This window comes from Dermatophagoides farinae, chromosome 4 (genome assembly GCF_024713945.1).
Source record: "Dermatophagoides farinae isolate YC_2012a chromosome 4, ASM2471394v1, whole genome shotgun sequence".
In the NCBI taxonomy this organism is placed as follows: Eukaryota; Metazoa; Arthropoda; class Arachnida; order Sarcoptiformes; family Pyroglyphidae; genus Dermatophagoides; species Dermatophagoides farinae.
In genome coordinates, this window is record NC_134680.1 from 4681135 (window position 1) to 4699002 (window position 17868).

At 29.4% G+C, this 17868-nt stretch overlaps 3 protein-coding genes across 3 annotated transcripts; 1 reads left to right on the forward strand and 2 right to left on the reverse strand.

Annotated features, from left to right (window-relative positions):
• Nucleotides 1-64: 64 nt before the first annotated feature.
• Nucleotides 65-1162, reverse strand: LOC124491134 (ATP synthase subunit s, mitochondrial). The gene is made up of 3 exons (XM_047053749.2): nucleotides 1000-1162; nucleotides 551-937; nucleotides 65-478 (listed from the first exon to the last, which is right to left on the reverse strand). Exons 1-3 carry the CDS (start codon nucleotides 1095-1097, stop codon nucleotides 367-369), a joined length of 597 nt encoding a protein of 198 aa, XP_046909705.1. The 5' UTR covers nucleotides 1098-1162; the 3' UTR covers nucleotides 65-366.
• Nucleotides 1163-5613: 4451 nt separating this feature from the next.
• On the forward strand, nucleotides 5614-11270 carry LOC124491196 (protein obstructor-E). The gene is made up of 5 exons (XM_047053822.2): nucleotides 5614-6074; nucleotides 8964-9197; nucleotides 9735-9923; nucleotides 10316-10478; nucleotides 10641-11270. Exons 1-5 carry the CDS (start codon nucleotides 6014-6016, stop codon nucleotides 10798-10800), a joined length of 807 nt encoding a protein of 268 aa, XP_046909778.1. The 5' UTR covers nucleotides 5614-6013; the 3' UTR covers nucleotides 10801-11270.
• Nucleotides 10643-17565, reverse strand: LOC142597493 (uncharacterized). The gene is made up of 4 exons (XM_075730661.1): nucleotides 17345-17565; nucleotides 16099-17251; nucleotides 15752-16038; nucleotides 10643-12561 (listed from the first exon to the last, which is right to left on the reverse strand). Exons 2-4 carry the CDS (start codon nucleotides 16352-16354, stop codon nucleotides 11920-11922), a joined length of 1185 nt encoding a protein of 394 aa, XP_075586776.1. The 5' UTR covers nucleotides 16355-17251; nucleotides 17345-17565; the 3' UTR covers nucleotides 10643-11919.
• Nucleotides 17566-17868: the final 303 nt, after the last annotated feature.

Sequence of the window (17868 nt, forward strand, 5' to 3'; positions counted from 1 at the left end):
ATGATTTGTCTGTCTTTTTCTTTGAATTTTTTTTTCTTTTGATTTATTACACGATTTTTGATCATTTTTCTTTTTGCTTGTTGCAGGTCTATTTATATTGTTTGAAACACACAAACCGATAATAAAATGGCAATGGAACTGAGTTATGTACCACCGGTATCGGCACCAATGGTACCATATCTAAGTTTGATATCCATATCGTTTGGATTGTTTTTTATCGCCTGGTTTTTCATACTGGAAGTGACAAATAAATCACGAAATATTCTAAAAGAATTATTCATATCATCATTGTCATCATTGTTTATTGGTTTTGGTGTTGTTTTCCTAATGTTAACCACACGGATTTATATATGATAATGATATCCATCAATTCCATTCGATACGGCATGATGGATGTAATGATTTTTTCAATATTCCATGGCATATTGTTCGATTGTCGACCGAAGGCAAATTTTCCAATTTCAAATGTTGAAGTGATCTTTTTATGATAATAAGAATTGAATAAACAAAAAATTATTATTTTAAATTTTCGAAAAAAAACATAATCTACCTTAATTCTTTCAATGCTTGAATACCAATATCGGTTACATTGTAACAATTTCTTATTTCCAAATGTCGTAGTTGATCAAGCTGATATTCACACAACATTATCAATGCTTTATCATTCAGATATTTTGTTTCATTGAATATGATTCGTGACAAGTGTTTCAATTGGCGAAGATATTCAAATCCAACATAATTAATACTTGATTCAGTGGCATCGATACCAATTATATGATTGCCACAAAATTCATTCGGCTTGGTCATTAATCGTTCATAATCATTAAAATTATGAGAATCAATTTGTGATGACCATATAACCGAAGCACCATTTCTTATTAACCATTCTGCTGCAGCTCGATCTGGTCCTAATTCTTCGATTTTTTTCCTATCAACTCTGGTTCGATATATATGATTAAAAATCAATCGAAAAAATTTGAATTAAAATTCCAGACTTACGCGTTGAAAATATTATTTAGCCAATAAAATAAATGTCTAGAATTCGATGATGATGTTTGTAATGATAATGGTGTTAATCTGAGAAATTTCGAAATCATTGAAAGCGTTGGATAAATCAAAAATCAAATGTGTGTACAAACAATTCTCAACATGTAACCTTCAATGCCTCGAGCACTAACAAAGGTGTTTTCTATGTAAAAATATTGGGCCACATTTTTCAACTAATTTCTCAATACGATAGATGGTGCCACATTATCCATTATTGGAAATTGGTTTTTTTTTTCTTCATTCAATACATTTACCGGATATCGATGTTGACCGATTTTTTGTCGTTGTTTTTATTATTGGTGTTGTTTTTCAAACAAGAAGATCCTTTAATGATAATATAAATTCCATCAAAATGATTTGATCTAGATCCCATTATATATACCAAAGGAAAAGGGGAATAAATTGATCTGATGGCCGGAATTCGATTATTCTCTTGGTGCCATCAAAAGTAATTATCGACTAAATGGACCAAAACTAAATGTCATAATCATTTAGTTGTCATGCAGTAGTAGTAGTAGTCTCATTCACATCGATATTTTGATTCTTTTTTTTGTTTTTATTTTGTGTTGTTGTTTTTCATTCCTTTCGTTGACAAAAAAAAATAAAGAAAATCAAGATGTCCACAATGAACAAATAATGGATATATACAGATAGGGCTAATGAATAATGGATGGTGTGATTAGGTGACAAATAATTTCAATTTTCAATTCGATTCATCTTGGGTCATAGTTGTGTAACGCACTCACACACACACATTGACTGACATGAATAAATTATTTAATTTTACAAAAAAAAAATTCGATTCGTAAACATTTAAATCACACAAACATTGTAAAAGTCAAAAAGTGTGTCAAATATTTCGCTTTTGAAACTTTTTTCCAAAGAAAATATACAGCACTGCAATGTAAATATTTTCTCATCTTGGTACGTGAAGAATCGATGAAACATGATAAACAATCAAATCAAATCAATCAATCACACAATTGATCGACAATCAATTGTTGATTTCATTTTCAAAAAAAAGTTTCAACAGAACAGAAAAGAGAACTTTTTCCGGATATTTTCCATATGATGTAGAACAATATAAACAGGAAAAAAAATTAAAAGTCCTTGAAAGATTTTCACACACAAACACACCGAAACCGAAACAAACAAACAAATAAAAAAAATTCGAATATTGACAACTATTTCTATATCGGCCAATGTGATAATGTGTGGTGTATATAGGTGAACTATATCAATGATCAATTGCTTGTTCCGATTCATTCGATTTCTTTATTTATCATTTTTCACAATAATTCCTGCTGACTATTCAATGGTCATTCCAAAGTAAAGTACAGAAAAAAAAATTCGAATGAATAAAAATAGTTTTGATGTAGACCATTAAAGTTTTCTGGAACAAAATTTTTCCATTGGTTTTATCTATAGATAGATAGGATGATGATGATGATGATGATGATGGACTTTTTTTTTGGACAAAAGATTCACTTACTGATATGGAGAATGGGACAAAAATTTTTTTTTTTTTTTTTCGTCACTATTTCGACTCTTGTAACCAGGAAAAGAAAATGTGAACACACGAAAAAAAAAATAACAAATGATCTTCATTGTGGAACATCAATTCTTTTTTCCATTTGAATTCATTCATTCATTCAATGGTGAGAATGATTAATTATGTGGTAAGTGTGTGTGTGTGTGTGTGTGTGTGTGTCTATGTTGTTTGTTTATTGTTGATTTTTTTTTATTTTATTTTTATTTTTTTTTTTTTTTTTTTTTTTGATTTCATCGAAAAGTAAACACAAATTGAATATATCGAGTAAAGTAAAATAAAAAAAAAAAGTTCAATTTTAAGGCGGCAAACGCAGCAGCAATCATTGTGTTTTACTATTGACTTTTTTTTACTTCTTTGAATTTATGAATTTTCAGTTTGTTTTTTTTCTTGTTGTTGATGATGATGATGATGATAATTATGCAAATGATGATGACCTCAATGTCTGTGGATGTGGATGATGGCTAGATTTTTTTTTTTTTTTTTTTTGGTATTAAACAATATAACCACCAGTCTTTTCTCCTTTTTTTGCTTGTTGAATAATAACCGGACTAATCTCTCTTTGTGTGTGTGTGTGTGTGTGAGTATTTGGGACAAATTTAGATATCTGTTTCTCTCTAACTTTTTACATTATTTAGGTTTAAAATTTCAGTTGTTGCTGATGTGTTCAATATAGCCAAAATTCAAAGTTAAAATACACGTTACGTTGTTTTCGTTTTCATTCATGTGTGATGATAGACTGAAATAAATCATGGCTAAATGTCATGATAAAGATGATAATTTTTTTTTTATTAAAATGAATTTTATGGTCATCGTACTGGACACAAGAGAAAAAGGAATTATCGACCGACCGACCGACTGATCGAGTTTTGTTGTTGAACTGAACATCCACCGACCGACCTCCTTAAGGCTAAAGATAGATTCTCATCGAAATGGTTCATTTTTTTATATATATTTTTAATCATTATCATCATCATCATCATGATCATAATCATCGAAATTCGGATTATCTGAATGTATGTTTTATGTATTGGATGATAAAAAAAAATTGTGGAATGGACACCATGGTACAGACAAAGAAATAAAAACAGTGTAGAAAAAAAAACTAGACTAGATTATCCAGCAACAGCATGAACAAATTTTTTTATTGTTGTTGTTGTTGTTAATAATTAAGAATGTATGTCATTCCAATACCATACAATGCCAATCATAATGAGAATCTCCATATTTTGATTGATTGATTGATTGTTTGAACAATGAATAAAATAACAAAAAAAAGTTCATTTATTTGCATAAATAAAAAAATTAATTGGCCACCACCATCATCATCATGATGATGATCATCATTAATAATGACATGTTAATGTATGGCAAAAATTCCACATGGTTTCCAACTATTTTTATTTATTCGGGCCTATTGAAATCGAAATGATGATGTTGAATAATTATTGATGATGATAACCGACTTTTTTTTGTTTTTTTCCGTTGAAAGAAAAAAAATGATTGATAATAATAGGGAAGGAGGGAAAAAAAGAAGTGAATGATGAATGAATTGGATCAAGTCATACACCTGGAATATGGAAAATAAAAAATTCGAGAAAAATCATTTACTGAATGACAAGAAAATTGAACGTTTGTTTTTTGTTTTGTTTGAATCATTTTCCAATTTTCCACTATTTCGACAAACTAAATTCAGACATCCACACACACACACACACACACAGGTAATAAATTCAGATAATCTACGATTGATTTATATCCGATAATTTACCATTTGTATACATATGATAAAAAAAAATTGACAACCAATACAAAAGTGAAAAAAAATAAAGCTTTGAATCACACGAATACACAGAGAAAAAAAATCCAAAAATAGAACAAAGTTCATCAACTCTCTCTCTCTCTCTCTCTCTCTCTCTCTCTCTCTCTCTCTCTCTCTCTCATGGTCCATTCATTTATTCGCCATTCATTCATTGATATCTCATCATCAGATGGATACAAGACCGAAGAAAAAAATGAAAATCAAAATCAACTTTCAATTTACCAAGCAAAGTAACAGAAAAAAACGCCTTAATTGGAAACGGATTAAATTAGCAAAAAAAAACATTTTTTTCGTCCACCTTCGTCTTTACCTTTGGCAATAAATAAATAAATAAATAAAGTGCAATGATTCTTCACTTGTTTTTCTGTCTGTGTGTGTTTGAGTAACTCCACCAAAAAAAAAAACGAGAAACGATGAAGAAAGAAAATCAAATTTTTTTTTTTGTTTTTCTCCATCATTTCCAAACATGGTGAGATAAAGGTGTGCGTGTGTTCTACTTTATCAAAATGACAAATGTCAAAAAAAAATCGTCTTCATAGATTCAGTTATAAGATAAAAGTTTAAAATGGCCAAATATTTCTCATCATCATCATCATCATCATCATCATGATGTATTAGGCTTATTGTAGGTCAATAGCCAAGCGTTTTTGTTTTGTTTTGTTTTGTTTCCATACTGTTTTTTTTTCATTCATTATCTTTGACCGAAAAAAAATTTTTCTTTTCATTTGCCTCTTTAATCTTGTTTTGAATTAAAAATGGCCGACACAATGGATGGTGGATGGCCGAGTTTTGTTTTTTTTTTTTTTTTTTTTTTTTTTTTTTTTTTTTTTTTTTGATGGCTTTTTGTTCATACGCCCGAATCATATGGATAATGTCGATGATGATGATGATTGTGGACCAAGATTAGCCAGATTGGAAAAAAAAGAAACTAGTCTTTTCTTTTCTTTTTCAAGACTTGTTTCTTCATTTTCATTACTCTTAGTTTTCTAGTTTCTCTCGGAGAAGAAGAAGAAAATTCTTCAAAAAAAATCACGAAAATTGAAACCAAAAAAAAAACAGAAAATGGCCAATAAAAAAAGAGAGAAAAATTCTCATTAGAGATTCCAAACAAGAAAAACAAACTTTTCTCTTTTTTTCCCATTTTGTCATGTCTAACAGATTCAATGCATGTTGGCCAGACAAAAAAATTCACAGAGACATAGCCAGCAAGAGAGAGAGAGAGAGAGAGAGAATGAGAACAAAAAAATCATTTAAAAATGGCCAAAATTCATTTCAATCTCTAGTTTTTTTGCATTGATATTGAAGAAGATAACTCTTTTTTTTCGGTTATAATTTACGCGGTGTATATGGTGTGTTTTGGTTTTGTTGTTCCAACACCGCCACCAGCATCAGCATCGGCAGCAGCAGCAGTGTATTCATTCAAAATTCTGTTATTTTGTGTTTGTTTGTTTGTATGTTCATTAACCATTGTGACATCATATATTTGTGGTGAAAATTATTGATTGATTGTGAAAAGAAAAAATTTTTTTGAATTTTTCATCAGATTCAGCAAAATAAGACATTTTTTTTTTGTGTTTTGTGTTTTTGTTTCAAATATGAAATTCTACATAGCGACAACATTTTCATTGGCCATAATACTTGGTGAAGCACAATTGGGTATGTGTGTTTTAGTATTTTACATGACCAATGGTGATTGAGAACGATGAGATTGATGGTATTAATTAATTAATTAATTGATAATGAATGGATGGATGGATGAAAATAGCCACATTGTTTGTTTGTTTTTGGTCATTGTTTATTATCGTGGTTAAACAACTACTACAACATCTGGATAGGCTAGAGATTTAATTTTCACCACTATCAGTAATAATAATCACAATTTAACCGCCGTCACAACAACCAAATCAATCATGAACGATGAAAACAAAACCAAAAAAAAAAAAAAAAAAAATCAGAGAAAAAAGCTCGTTTAACCCCGTTTAACCATATCTATTTTTTTTTCTTCTTATTTTCATTTTAATTACCAATGTCAATGATGATGATGATGATGATGATGATGATGATGACGGTATAATTTCGTTTTATTTTCGGTAATGGCCCCAGAAAAAAATAAATGAGAATCGACCCAAAAAATATAAGAAAAAAAGTGTGAGAGAAAAAAAAACGGTTGACATCAAAAATGATAACGAAATTCGGTTGTTGTTGTTGTTTTTTTTTTGTTTCTTTCAAAATAAATAACTACCATAAAGTAAAGATTTGACTGTGAAATAATAATGCGAATGAAATGAACCAAAAAAAACGGAGAAGAAGAAAAAAAAAATCCAAGTCATGTTAGATGAAATTCTGATAAAAAGAAATGTATTAAGACAACAACAACAACAACAACAACGACGACGATGATGGCGATGGTGAATGATGATAATGTTTCCGAAAACTAAAAACAACAACAACAACAACAACAGGATGGCTGAAAATAGTGCAGGAAAATTCCGGACATTTTTCATTTCTTCCCTCCGCCTCACCATCACCACCACCAACAAAGACCCTCCCTCCTCATATTCACAATCATTTAGTGGTGGTATGAAGAAAAAAAATATCTAAGAGATCAGAGATCAGAAATAAACACATAAACATACACACACACACACATACATTATCAAATATATATTGGAAACCATTCATTTTTATGAACATAATAGTGTATATATGCTAAAGTGTTGAATGAATGAACTCTTAGAGTCACATTTCCATAGTTCCATCAATTCTTTTTGGGTTCTAGATCCAAAAATGTGTGTTGCAGAATAATTAGCCCATTCTTGACGACACACACACACACACACTCATACACACACTAACAGATCATTAACAGGCCCATTTTTATTCTCAATTTGTTTTTTTGTTTTTTTGATAGAAAAATATAAAAAGAGGATGATGGGTTAGTGTTTTATTCTGACTGGGGGCTGATTATATTGTGTAGAGAAATAGAAATTTGTCCAATAATTTTCCAATGTGAATCGAACAAAAAAAAATAGAAAAAATTTCCATAATGAACACACACACACAGATTTCCGAGGGGCTATTTCATGAAAAAAAGAGGAATGAATATTCTTTTTCATTCTTTCATTTTCCCCTTTCCTGCAACACTCATTCATCCATTCAGACGATGTAAAAGCAAAAAAAAAGAAGAAAGAAAGAAAAAATGACGATAAAACGATTCGGTCGTTAGTTAGAACCAACAACAAATGAATGAAAAAAAAGAAGAAGAAAGTTTCTATAGAGAAAACGAAATAAAATAAATAAACTTTCGATCTCAAATGTTGAATGATCATGATCATCATCATGATCATCATAAACATTAAATATACGGACAAACATCATCATTTCTATGATGATGTTGATGTGAAACTTATGTTGTTTTTCGTTATTGTCGTCATTTTGATATTCAGATCTAAAGAGAGAAAGAGTGTGTGTGTGTGTGTGTGTGTGTGTGTGTTGTGTGTTTGATGTGTAATTACACCAACCAACACACTAGTTTTGGTGACTTTTTTTATAACGACAAAAAAAAGAATATTCAAAGATCGATTGTTCAATCGATCGATATGATGATGATGATGATGTTCTGCCGTCGTCGTTTTTTTCCGTTTTATCAAATCCCGATGATGATCAGCAGCCACATTCAAACAACAACAACAACAACAACAACCAGACACACACACTCAAAAGTAATCGCATCTTGTTTGTTTGGTTTTTTTTACTGATAATTTTTTTTCCTCTTTGCGTCAATTAATGAATCGTAAATTTAATACTTGTAATGTGTGTGTGTGTGTGTGCATGTGGCTAATCATCAAAATAATAATCGGGCCAAAAAAAAAGTTGAAGAAAAAAAAAATTTTTTTAAACATCCTGACTGATTACAAAAAAAGGGTTAATGTTCATTTTTTTTTCATCACGATTTCCTTTGATGCTCCGCACACACACACACACACACACACACTCGGATGTATATATAACACACAGACACTTTATTTTGGTAATAATTTCTACCACCACACATGACAAGCAATAATAAAGAGTGATTTTTTGTTTTGTTTTGTTTTGTTTACAAATCTAATATATTTAAAGATGAAAATGAATGAATATATGAATATAGCTGGAAAAATAAATAGATAGAATGATGATGATGATGATGATGATTTATTTTTTTTTCATCTTCATCCTCAAGGGAGACCAACAGAAAAATTCGGAAACGGAAATGATGATGATGATGATGATGATGATATGAAAAAAGATATATCAACTAAATCATTCATTCATCATTTGAATATCGAAGATTTTAGTTTTTTAATGTGTTTGAAAGTTGTTTCAAAATGAATGTTGTGAACTTGTGAACTTTTTCTGTCTGTTTGTTTGTTTTTGTTTAAAGATTTTTTAGCCATCAAATAATTGATCATCGAATTTGATGAAACTGACCGTTGGCCTAATTTTTTTTCTATTATTCATCGTTTTTTTTTTTTTTTTGTTTTTGTTTTTTTTTTCGTTTCATAGGATCAACACAAGCACGTGCTGGACCAAATGCACAACAGTTATGTAAAAATGGCAAACGTACAATGTTTCCACATGAAGAATATTGCGATTATTATTATGAATGCATTAATGGTGAAGCTATTGTACAGACATGTCCAAATGGTTTAGCATTTGCTGGCCATCAAAAAGGATTGAATAGTAATTGCGATTATCCACATCGTGTTGGCTGTCCAGATGGTTCACGTGTTATGGGTCGTAAGTGTTATATTTATTTATTTATTAATTAATTAATAGAGAGAGAGAAAAAAAACAAACAGATTTTTTTTTTTTTGCACACCAAAAACCAACGATAATTATCAATTAGTTCATGATTAACACGCACACACAAACAGCTGTCACGAGCAAAATCATTAACAAACACCACCCAATATTATCATCATCATCATCATCATAATCAGCAGCCATTAGCCATTCAACTAAATGAAATTAACTTTTAATAGGCCAAATAGGGAAAAATTTGAATTACCACACACACACACCCAGCCACACAAAAGTTATTTCAAAAAAAAAAAAAAAACAAAACAAAAAATGTTACATAAAATGTTAAATGTTTTTTTTCGTCTTTTTTTTTATCCACAACCACCGCCCATTCACACCCGAAATCAAAAAAATGAAACCGAATGGAATTTGTTTCAATTGTATATAAATATCGGCTATTATTATTATTATTATTATTACCATAATGATGATAATAATGACAATTTTTGTTGTTGTTGTTGTTTTTATATCAAGAACAACCAATATCTAGTGAAAACTGTCATTGGCAGTATGGTGTATTTCCACATGCAACATCATGTACAAGATATTGGCATTGTTGGAATGGTACGGCAACCATACAACAATGTCCATTCTCATTACTTTATAATGATGCTGTACATGCTTGTGATTGGCCAGATAATGTACCCGATTGTCAAAAACATCGTAAGTATAGTATTTTTGTTTAATTTTCATTTTCATTTTTTTGTTTGTTGTTTGATTCCATTATATATATTTTTATTATGTTGATTAAAAACCACCAAAAAAAAAAAAAAAAAATGTTGCTGTGTGTCCATTGTCGATCGTTGTAGTGTTGTGGTGAATGTCAGTCGGTCGGTCGGTCAGTTTTCATATTTTGCAAGAAAGAAAAAATCAATTTAAGAAAATTAATAGATTTTTTTTTTCGTCGTTTGATGATGGACTGTCGTTTTTTTTTGGTTGTTGTTGTTGTTGTTGACTTTTTTTTCTTATATGCATGAAAATTGGATACCATACACCATTTAATTTGTTTTTGTTTTTGTTTGACAATTTTTCTCGTTTTTTTTCATCACAATTAGCAATTTGTAAGGATACACCAAATGGTGCCGTACCAATTGAAAAAAGCTGTGTACGTTATTGGCTATGTGTTGGTGGCTATCCACGTTTACAACGTTGTCCAGCTGGTTTAGCATTGAATACCAATACATTTAAATGTGAATTAGCACAAACAGTACCAGGATGGTAAGTTTTTTTTATTGTTTTCAAACTTTAGATTATCATTTAGAATTCATTCTATATAAATCGTTAATATTGTTGCATATGCATGATCAATTGTTTGATTTTTTTTCTTTCCAATTTTAATTATCAATTTTGTTTTTGTTTTTTTATTTCATAAACAAACAGTGAACCACCACCAACAACACCACAACCAGATGATGATGATGAATTAAAATCTGGTGGCAATGAAAATGGTGGACAAAATTCACGTCCACCACAATCAAACGGTGCATTACCACAACAATTTCGTCCATCACAATCGGGTGTACGATTAGTTGGCCGTTAAATGACGGAAAAAAAAACATCCATATTCAAACAATCGAAAAAAAACAGGAAGAAACAAAAACCAATCACACACACACACACATACACACACAGCAGAAAAAAAGGACCAGAACTCACCAAGACCAGAGGTTTTGATCTCCGAAATTTTTGTTTTCTTAAAGTAAAAAAAAAAAATATATGGATCGTTTTCTCTATCCAGCCAAAAAAAAAAGAAAAAAAATCAAATTGAAATGTCCAATAAGACAAATGACCACGTCCATTACTACAATCACTGCCATTTCAATCATATAAAATCACAATGATCATCATCATCATCATCATCATCATCATTATAAAATCATCACATTTCATTCATTCATTCGTTCAGCATACACAAGAAAAAAAAACAAATTTCACTCAAAAATTTTCATTAAAAAAAATTAAATTTTTTTTCAAATCGATGATTAAAAAATAAAAATTTTTTTTTATTGATTTTTTTACACATTCCATTAATCAATCAATGCCAAATTTAAAAATCAAAATACAAAGCTCGGATATGTGTGTGTGTGTGTTTATTGGGTACAATGATTATGGTACATAACTCAAATATATAAATGTTGATGGACAGAATGTATATATATGGACATTATGATCATTATTATTTATATGAACGGAAAAAATTGCTTTAATTTCGATGATATCTAATATCTCAAACTATAATCGAATGTAAAAAGAAAAAAAAACAAAAACAAATCTTATTACTATTCATCAACACCATCATGACAATTATCAATTTGACAATCATCATGTTCAATCGATTGCAATTCATAATAATCATAATAATTCTGTATATAGCCTAAAGGCTTGTTGTAGTACCAAATTGATCGATGGATTGATAATAGTACATTCTACAAAATCAATAGGAAAAACAAAAAACAAAAACAAAACAAAACAAATATCCTCTTTATGGAAAACTAATAATAGAAAATAACTAAATATTGTGAGCAATTCAAGCATTTCTTAATACGATGGCTATTTGTATGTATGTGTCATGGCCATTTCCTTTTTTTTCTAAAATCGTTTCCTGTATGATGATTATTTACAGAGAATATAAATATTATAATAATATACAATCGTATTATTATATTTCATCATCTTCATTTAATGTTGCCAATGAAGATGGATTAATTATTGATGATATTGTTGTCGTTGCTGCTGCTGTTGTCGTTGTTGTTGATGATGATAATACCGGTAAACTTTGAATAATTTGTACACGTTTTGTTGCTGTTGTCGATGATAATGATGATCGATAATTATTGTTATCATTATTAATATAGATATTTGGTTCCATAAATGAAACCTTTGGTGTTGTTGTTTTTGTTGCAGCTGTAGTTGTTACGATTGTTGATGTTGATGGTGTCAAAATCATTGATTCTGAAGATATGATTGTATTTAATCGATAATCATGACAATGTTGTCCACTTTCCATGCCAGAATATATAGTAGCAGCAGCAGCATTAGCAGAATTGATTGCCGGTTGTATTTCATAGTTGGCACTACCATCCTCATTATTATTATCATTATCACCATAATGTATGGGTGTAAAACTAATTTGATATGTACCAGCAGTAGCCATTATTGGATCAGTAATAGTCATATGTGACAATAATGATGATGATGATAATGATGCTATTGATGATAGCGGTTGTTGTGGTTGTGGTGATGTTGACGAATCAATAGTTAATTGTTCTAATGTATCAGGTAATAGATGGACATTTGTTATCTATATAAAGTAAAATAACAATTAATTAAGTAAGTCAAACAGATAAAAAATCAGCAAAAAAAATAATGAATAAAAAAGGAAATGAAATCAACAAGAAAGAAAGAAAAAATGAAAAAAAAGAAATTTTAGATTTTGAAATTAACTTCCATACAACAAACAAACACACACACACTTTTTTCACTTCAATACTTTTTAAAACTCTTTTTATGATAGAGAATTGAAAATGACAACCAAAATCCAATCGATATATCCAGGCGTTATACTCACACACATACAACAGATTTTTTTTCAGTAATCATTAAATTGGACACCTGATTCACAAGTATTGAAATCCTAAAAGTTAACTAATAGAAAAACAGTGTGTGTGTGTGAAGTGAAGAAATCCAGAATTGGCAACCTACATATTACTTTGGTTGGTTTGCACTATAGTGTAATGTAATAATGGTTTTAAGATGTAGAAAAAAAAACTTTTTCTCCTTGCATGTGTGTTGTCCGTTAATTCTTTTATCTTATTTTTTCAAGTTTTCAATTTTCATTCACTTTCTAATCCATGTTCCAATTTCGGGATCATAGAATTTCACTTTCAGAGAGAGAGAGAAAAAAAACAAAATTTCACATTTTCAAATTATTTTAAACTTTATTTACACACATGTTGTTTTTCACTAAATGAATCGAGAATCGAATGAATGAATAATGGTAAAAAAAAATTTTTCATCAAAATCAATTTCAATTTGTAAGGGGGTAGAGAGGGAGAAAAAATCAACACAAAAATTTTTTTTTCTTTGAACAATATCCTGGAAAAGAAACAGAAAATCTTGCCAGAAAAAAATGAATTCAATAATGATGATGATGATGATTGGAGATTCCATTTATCCAAAAAAAAAAAAATTTCATTCCATTTTTTTCCTTTTCAACATGCCTCGAACGACTTATTGATGACAAATATATAAATGGATTTTAAATTAAATGAAAGAAAAAAAAACAAAATTAATGATAAATGGCTACTACTATCCGTTGGCCGACAAAGTAAATAAGAAAATATTTTTCATAAAACCCATTGAAGCTTGTCGAAAGATTTTTTTTTTTTGCAGAAAAAAAGAGTGAAAATTCGAAACAAATTTTCACTGTTTTTTTGTTGTTGTTGTTGTTGGCGGTGGAAAAAGATTCTTAAAATGTTTTTTTTTCGTTCGTTTTTATAAATCCTATCCTATGTGAAATAAAAGAAGCTTTTTTTTCATTCTTTTCAAATACATCTCATTGAAATGAATGAACGAGATTTTGAATCAGACGAGAAAAAAAAACTCAACAACAGTTAAATAAATGGAAAAGCTTCACTATATGTTGTAGGCGGAAAACTTGATAAAAAAAATAATAATGGCTCAAGCTCATCATAATCATCATCATCATCAGATGTGGATAACCAGATTGGCTCATCAAAATGTAATGAAGAAAAAAAAGGGCAAAATCTAAAGAAAGCTACTTTTTAGAATATATTTAAGAGATTCAAAAAAGATTAAATAATTAGATTTTTTGCTTGGAAAAAAATTCTTGGCCAAGTGTGATCGAATTAGAGCATTGGAGGATTTAGCCTCGAATGTTTGCGAAACAAGAGACGAAAAAAAAATCAAAATTTCATTTAAAATTTTTCTTCCATTGAAAAAGAAAAGAATTCTTTTTTTTCGGATCCATATCATCATCATATATAAATGGAGATGTGAAATGAGATATATTAAAAAAAAGGTTTAGAAAAAAAAGAAAAGAAAAAGCCATTCTTGGATTTTATCAAAAGGAGAAAAAAAATTTAAAATGATAATTATCATTCAGACACACATATAAAGCACATAACGTGAAAAAAAGTGGGCAAAAAAAATCTACAAAGATCCAGGATCGAGATAAGGCAAAGATTAATTAATTTGTGAATACACAAAAATAAAGGCCAAACATCACAGACACATACACACACACAGAATTTTTTTTAAAAATAAACCAGCATGAAAATTAAAATAATCAACTTTTTTTTGGATCGTTTGTCAACAAAAAAAAACGACCGAGATACTATTATCAGAGAATAAAAAAGAAATTTCTCATTCAACACCATTCTCTCTCTGTTGTTAATGAAATTTTTTTTACTTTAGAAATCTTTTTTTTTCTTCTTTTTTTTTGTAAACCAAATAATAATGTTTCTGTCACTGGTTGTCATTTAGAAAATCTCAAAAACAAAAAAAACGGGTGTAATGATTATTATAATTATTTTCTATGACAGCAAACACACAGAGACTTTGAGTTTTGCAATCATCATCATTCAATATAATTTTCTATATATGTAAAAAAGGGGGTTTATTTCAGCAAAAACAAATCCAAATCCATTTCCATTCGAAAATAGAGACTTTGAGTTTTGCAATCATCATCATTCAATATAATTTTCTATATATGTAAAAAAGGGGGTTTATTTCAGCAAAAACAAATCCAAATCCATTTCCATTCGAAAATAGAAAAAAAATTCATTCATATTTGATCAGGTCAATATGCCCGGTGATATATAAAAATATAAATTAATAAATTAATAATTTACATTCCATTCAATCAATCAATAATGATGATAGAGTATTTGTAAATGAAAATAACATATGTTATGTAATTGACTGGCTGAAATTTTGTGTTTGCGATCAAACAAAATTAGCCAAAGAATAAACATTGAACAAGAAAATTGAAATTAATTATGAATATGATGATAAACATGATTACATTTAGCAAGCCACAGCAAGGAGAAGCTAGTAAAAAAAACATAAGCGTCATAATAAATAGGAAATGAACGTATGTTTTCTTTTGACAATCAAATCAAATCAAATTAGATTTAGGAAAAAAAAATTACCAATGGTTAAATATGACTGACAGATGTTTGTGTGTGTGTGTCGACTTTGTTGGAATTTTTTGAAAAAATTCATAAAACTTTTTTCACTTTTCGCTCTCTTTTCTCTTTTTTCAAAACGGAAAATTAAAAAAAAAGTTTCATCAAATGAAATCAAATCATAAACCGGTATTTGTATTCGATGTTACAAACATACAGAATGTGATAACCAATGATTGTGAATGCAGTGGAAACAATGGTTGATCAACCAACACGCGAATTTGTAACGTCACTGGTCCGAAGGGTTAAAATTAATTAATTAAACAAAAAAACCATCCTTACCTGTTGATGTGAAAGTACATATTGTAATTGTTTATCAAATGATGATGATGATTCTGATTCTGATGATGATTGTATTAGATGTCCATGCTGTTGATTGTGATGTGAGTGATGATTATGATTATATGAATGATGATGATGATCATTACTTGATTGGCTATCATTTATTGTAGTTAATTCATATGGAAATTCATATCTTTGTTGTTGTTGCAACTGTTGATGATGGTGATGATGATGATGGTCATTGGATGTGATGGCTAGATAATGACCATTAGATTCATTATTATAATCTTTTAAGAAAAAAAAATAAATGAAAAAAATTAATTTGATCCTAGAACACACAAACATACATTTCAAATGATGATGTGTATGATGATGACCATCAATCACATTGACATAATCATTCATCGCTATCGAAGATGATGATGGTGTAGTGGCCATTGGTGTAGATGATGCTGCCATTAATTCATTACAAATATTATTATCACCATCATTGGTAGTCGTTTTGATTAAATGATATGTTGTTGTAGCGGCGGCAGCAGCAGCAGAATTATTTGCATCAACTGATATTGATGGCTGAAATTCATTTTGATTCATCATCATCATCAATTTTGTTTTGGATCGATCATTGTTGTTACTGTTGTGGTTTGTAAGATGGTGATGTTGATTGTAACCATTTTCTGGTAGCTGTTGTTGTTGTTGTTGCTGTGATTCATTAATTTTATCATTGATTTTGTTGTTGTTGTTGTTAGATGATTGATGCTGTTGCTGCTGTTGTTGTTGATGATGATTTCCGTTTACGCCAATAGATGAAAATAATCATTATGAATGATATAATTGCTAGAATTATGATTAAACCACCCATCAATATGGTTAATTCGACAAAATCTTCACCAACAACCATTGCTAAACGACGATTCTGTGAACGATGGCCACCAATTGTCGATGATTGTGATGCAGCTGTATCACCATTACCACCACCAATAACACCATTATCATTCAAAATAATTAGACGACCATTTAAACTTTGTTCATCAGCTGATGCTGCATATAAAGGATTTGTCGGTTGTTGTTGATGATGGCGATTTTTATTCCTAAAATTTTGCATCTGTTGTTGTTGTTGTTGTTGTTGATATTGTAATATGGATAAAGTATGAAATGTTTTTCGTAATGATTTTCGACTTCGACCTAAATGATTTTTTGCCCATAATAATAAACGATAATGAGTATTCGGTTCAAGGTTATTTAGTTGAAAATAATTATTGCTGATGTTGGCAAATATTCGTCCATCATTCGGTTGTTTTGGATCGATACGATCATCATCATCATGACCATCAACATAACCGCTAAACTCATCATCAGAAGTTAATGAATGTTTCGTGGACCATAACCGTATCGTAAATGATTGTTCATGGCCATAATTAAAACCAGGATTCCATCGTAAAAATGCTTGTTGATGTGTTAGATTTAGAATTTGTAAATTTTTTGGACTTTCTGGATAGCCTATAAAAAGATCGAAATAAATAGATTGAAATTTTTGTGTAAACAAACAGAAAAGAATGTTTGTTGTTCATTATAAAATATTAAATAGCATACTTTTTCGAACCAATTCAAATCGTTGATGATCATTACCAAATTCATTATTAACCATACATTCATATATACCATAATCATTATTATCGAGATGACGAATAATTAATTCACTTGTATGATGATAATTTTTAATTATCATTTCCGTTTCCAATGCTGATGATGTGGACGACGATTCAGAGGATGATGGAAAAATCACTCGATATTTATCACTATTAATCAGCATCATTGATGTTTGTTGTTGTTGTTTTTTTGGAATTTCATCACTATCAGCATTATTATTATTATTGTTATTGTGATCATCATCATCATCATCATCATCATTAACAGTAGTGAATCGTGTCCAATTGAAATAAACATTTGTCGGATATGCCAATGCTGAGCAGACAAATTTTACCGATTGTTGTTCACCATTATTTGCAGCTATTTTCCTTAAATTATATGGTACAAATATTCTTGGCCGATGTCGAATACGTATGGCTATTGAACGGCTATCATTCATTGTATGACATGTATAAATACCGGAATCA

What these genes read in the sequence shown, in the direction of transcription:
- LOC124491134 (XM_047053749.2), bottom strand. Translation starts at nt 1,097, where the DNA reads ATGATTTCGAAATTTCTCAGATTAACACCATTATCATTACAAACATCA. An exon ending in CTAAATAATATTTTCAACGC is followed by an intron (nt 938 to 999) that starts GTAAGTCTGGAA and finishes ATATCGAACCAG; the next exon opens with AGTTGATAGGAAAAAAATCG. An exon ending in CAAGCATTGAAAGAATTAAG is followed by an intron (nt 479 to 550) that starts GTAGATTATGTT and finishes TATCATAAAAAG; the next exon opens with ATCACTTCAACATTTGAAAT.
- LOC124491196 (XM_047053822.2), top strand. Translation starts at nt 6,014, where the DNA reads ATGAAATTCTACATAGCGACAACATTTTCATTGGCCATAATACTTGGT. An exon ending in TGGTTCACGTGTTATGGGTC is followed by an intron (nt 9,198 to 9,734) that starts GTAAGTGTTATA and finishes TTTTATATCAAG; the next exon opens with AACAACCAATATCTAGTGAA. An exon ending in GCACAAACAGTACCAGGATG is followed by an intron (nt 10,479 to 10,640) that starts GTAAGTTTTTTT and finishes ATAAACAAACAG; the next exon opens with TGAACCACCACCAACAACAC.
- LOC142597493 (XM_075730661.1), bottom strand. Translation starts at nt 16,354, where the DNA reads ATGATGATGATGAATCAAAATGAATTTCAGCCATCAATATCAGTTGAT. An exon ending in TACACATCATCATTTGAAAT is followed by an intron (nt 16,039 to 16,098) that starts GTATGTTTGTGT and finishes TTTTCTTAAAAG; the next exon opens with ATTATAATAATGAATCTAAT. An exon ending in ATGTACTTTCACATCAACAG is followed by an intron (nt 12,562 to 15,751) that starts GTAAGGATGGTT and finishes TACTTTATATAG; the next exon opens with ATAACAAATGTCCATCTATT.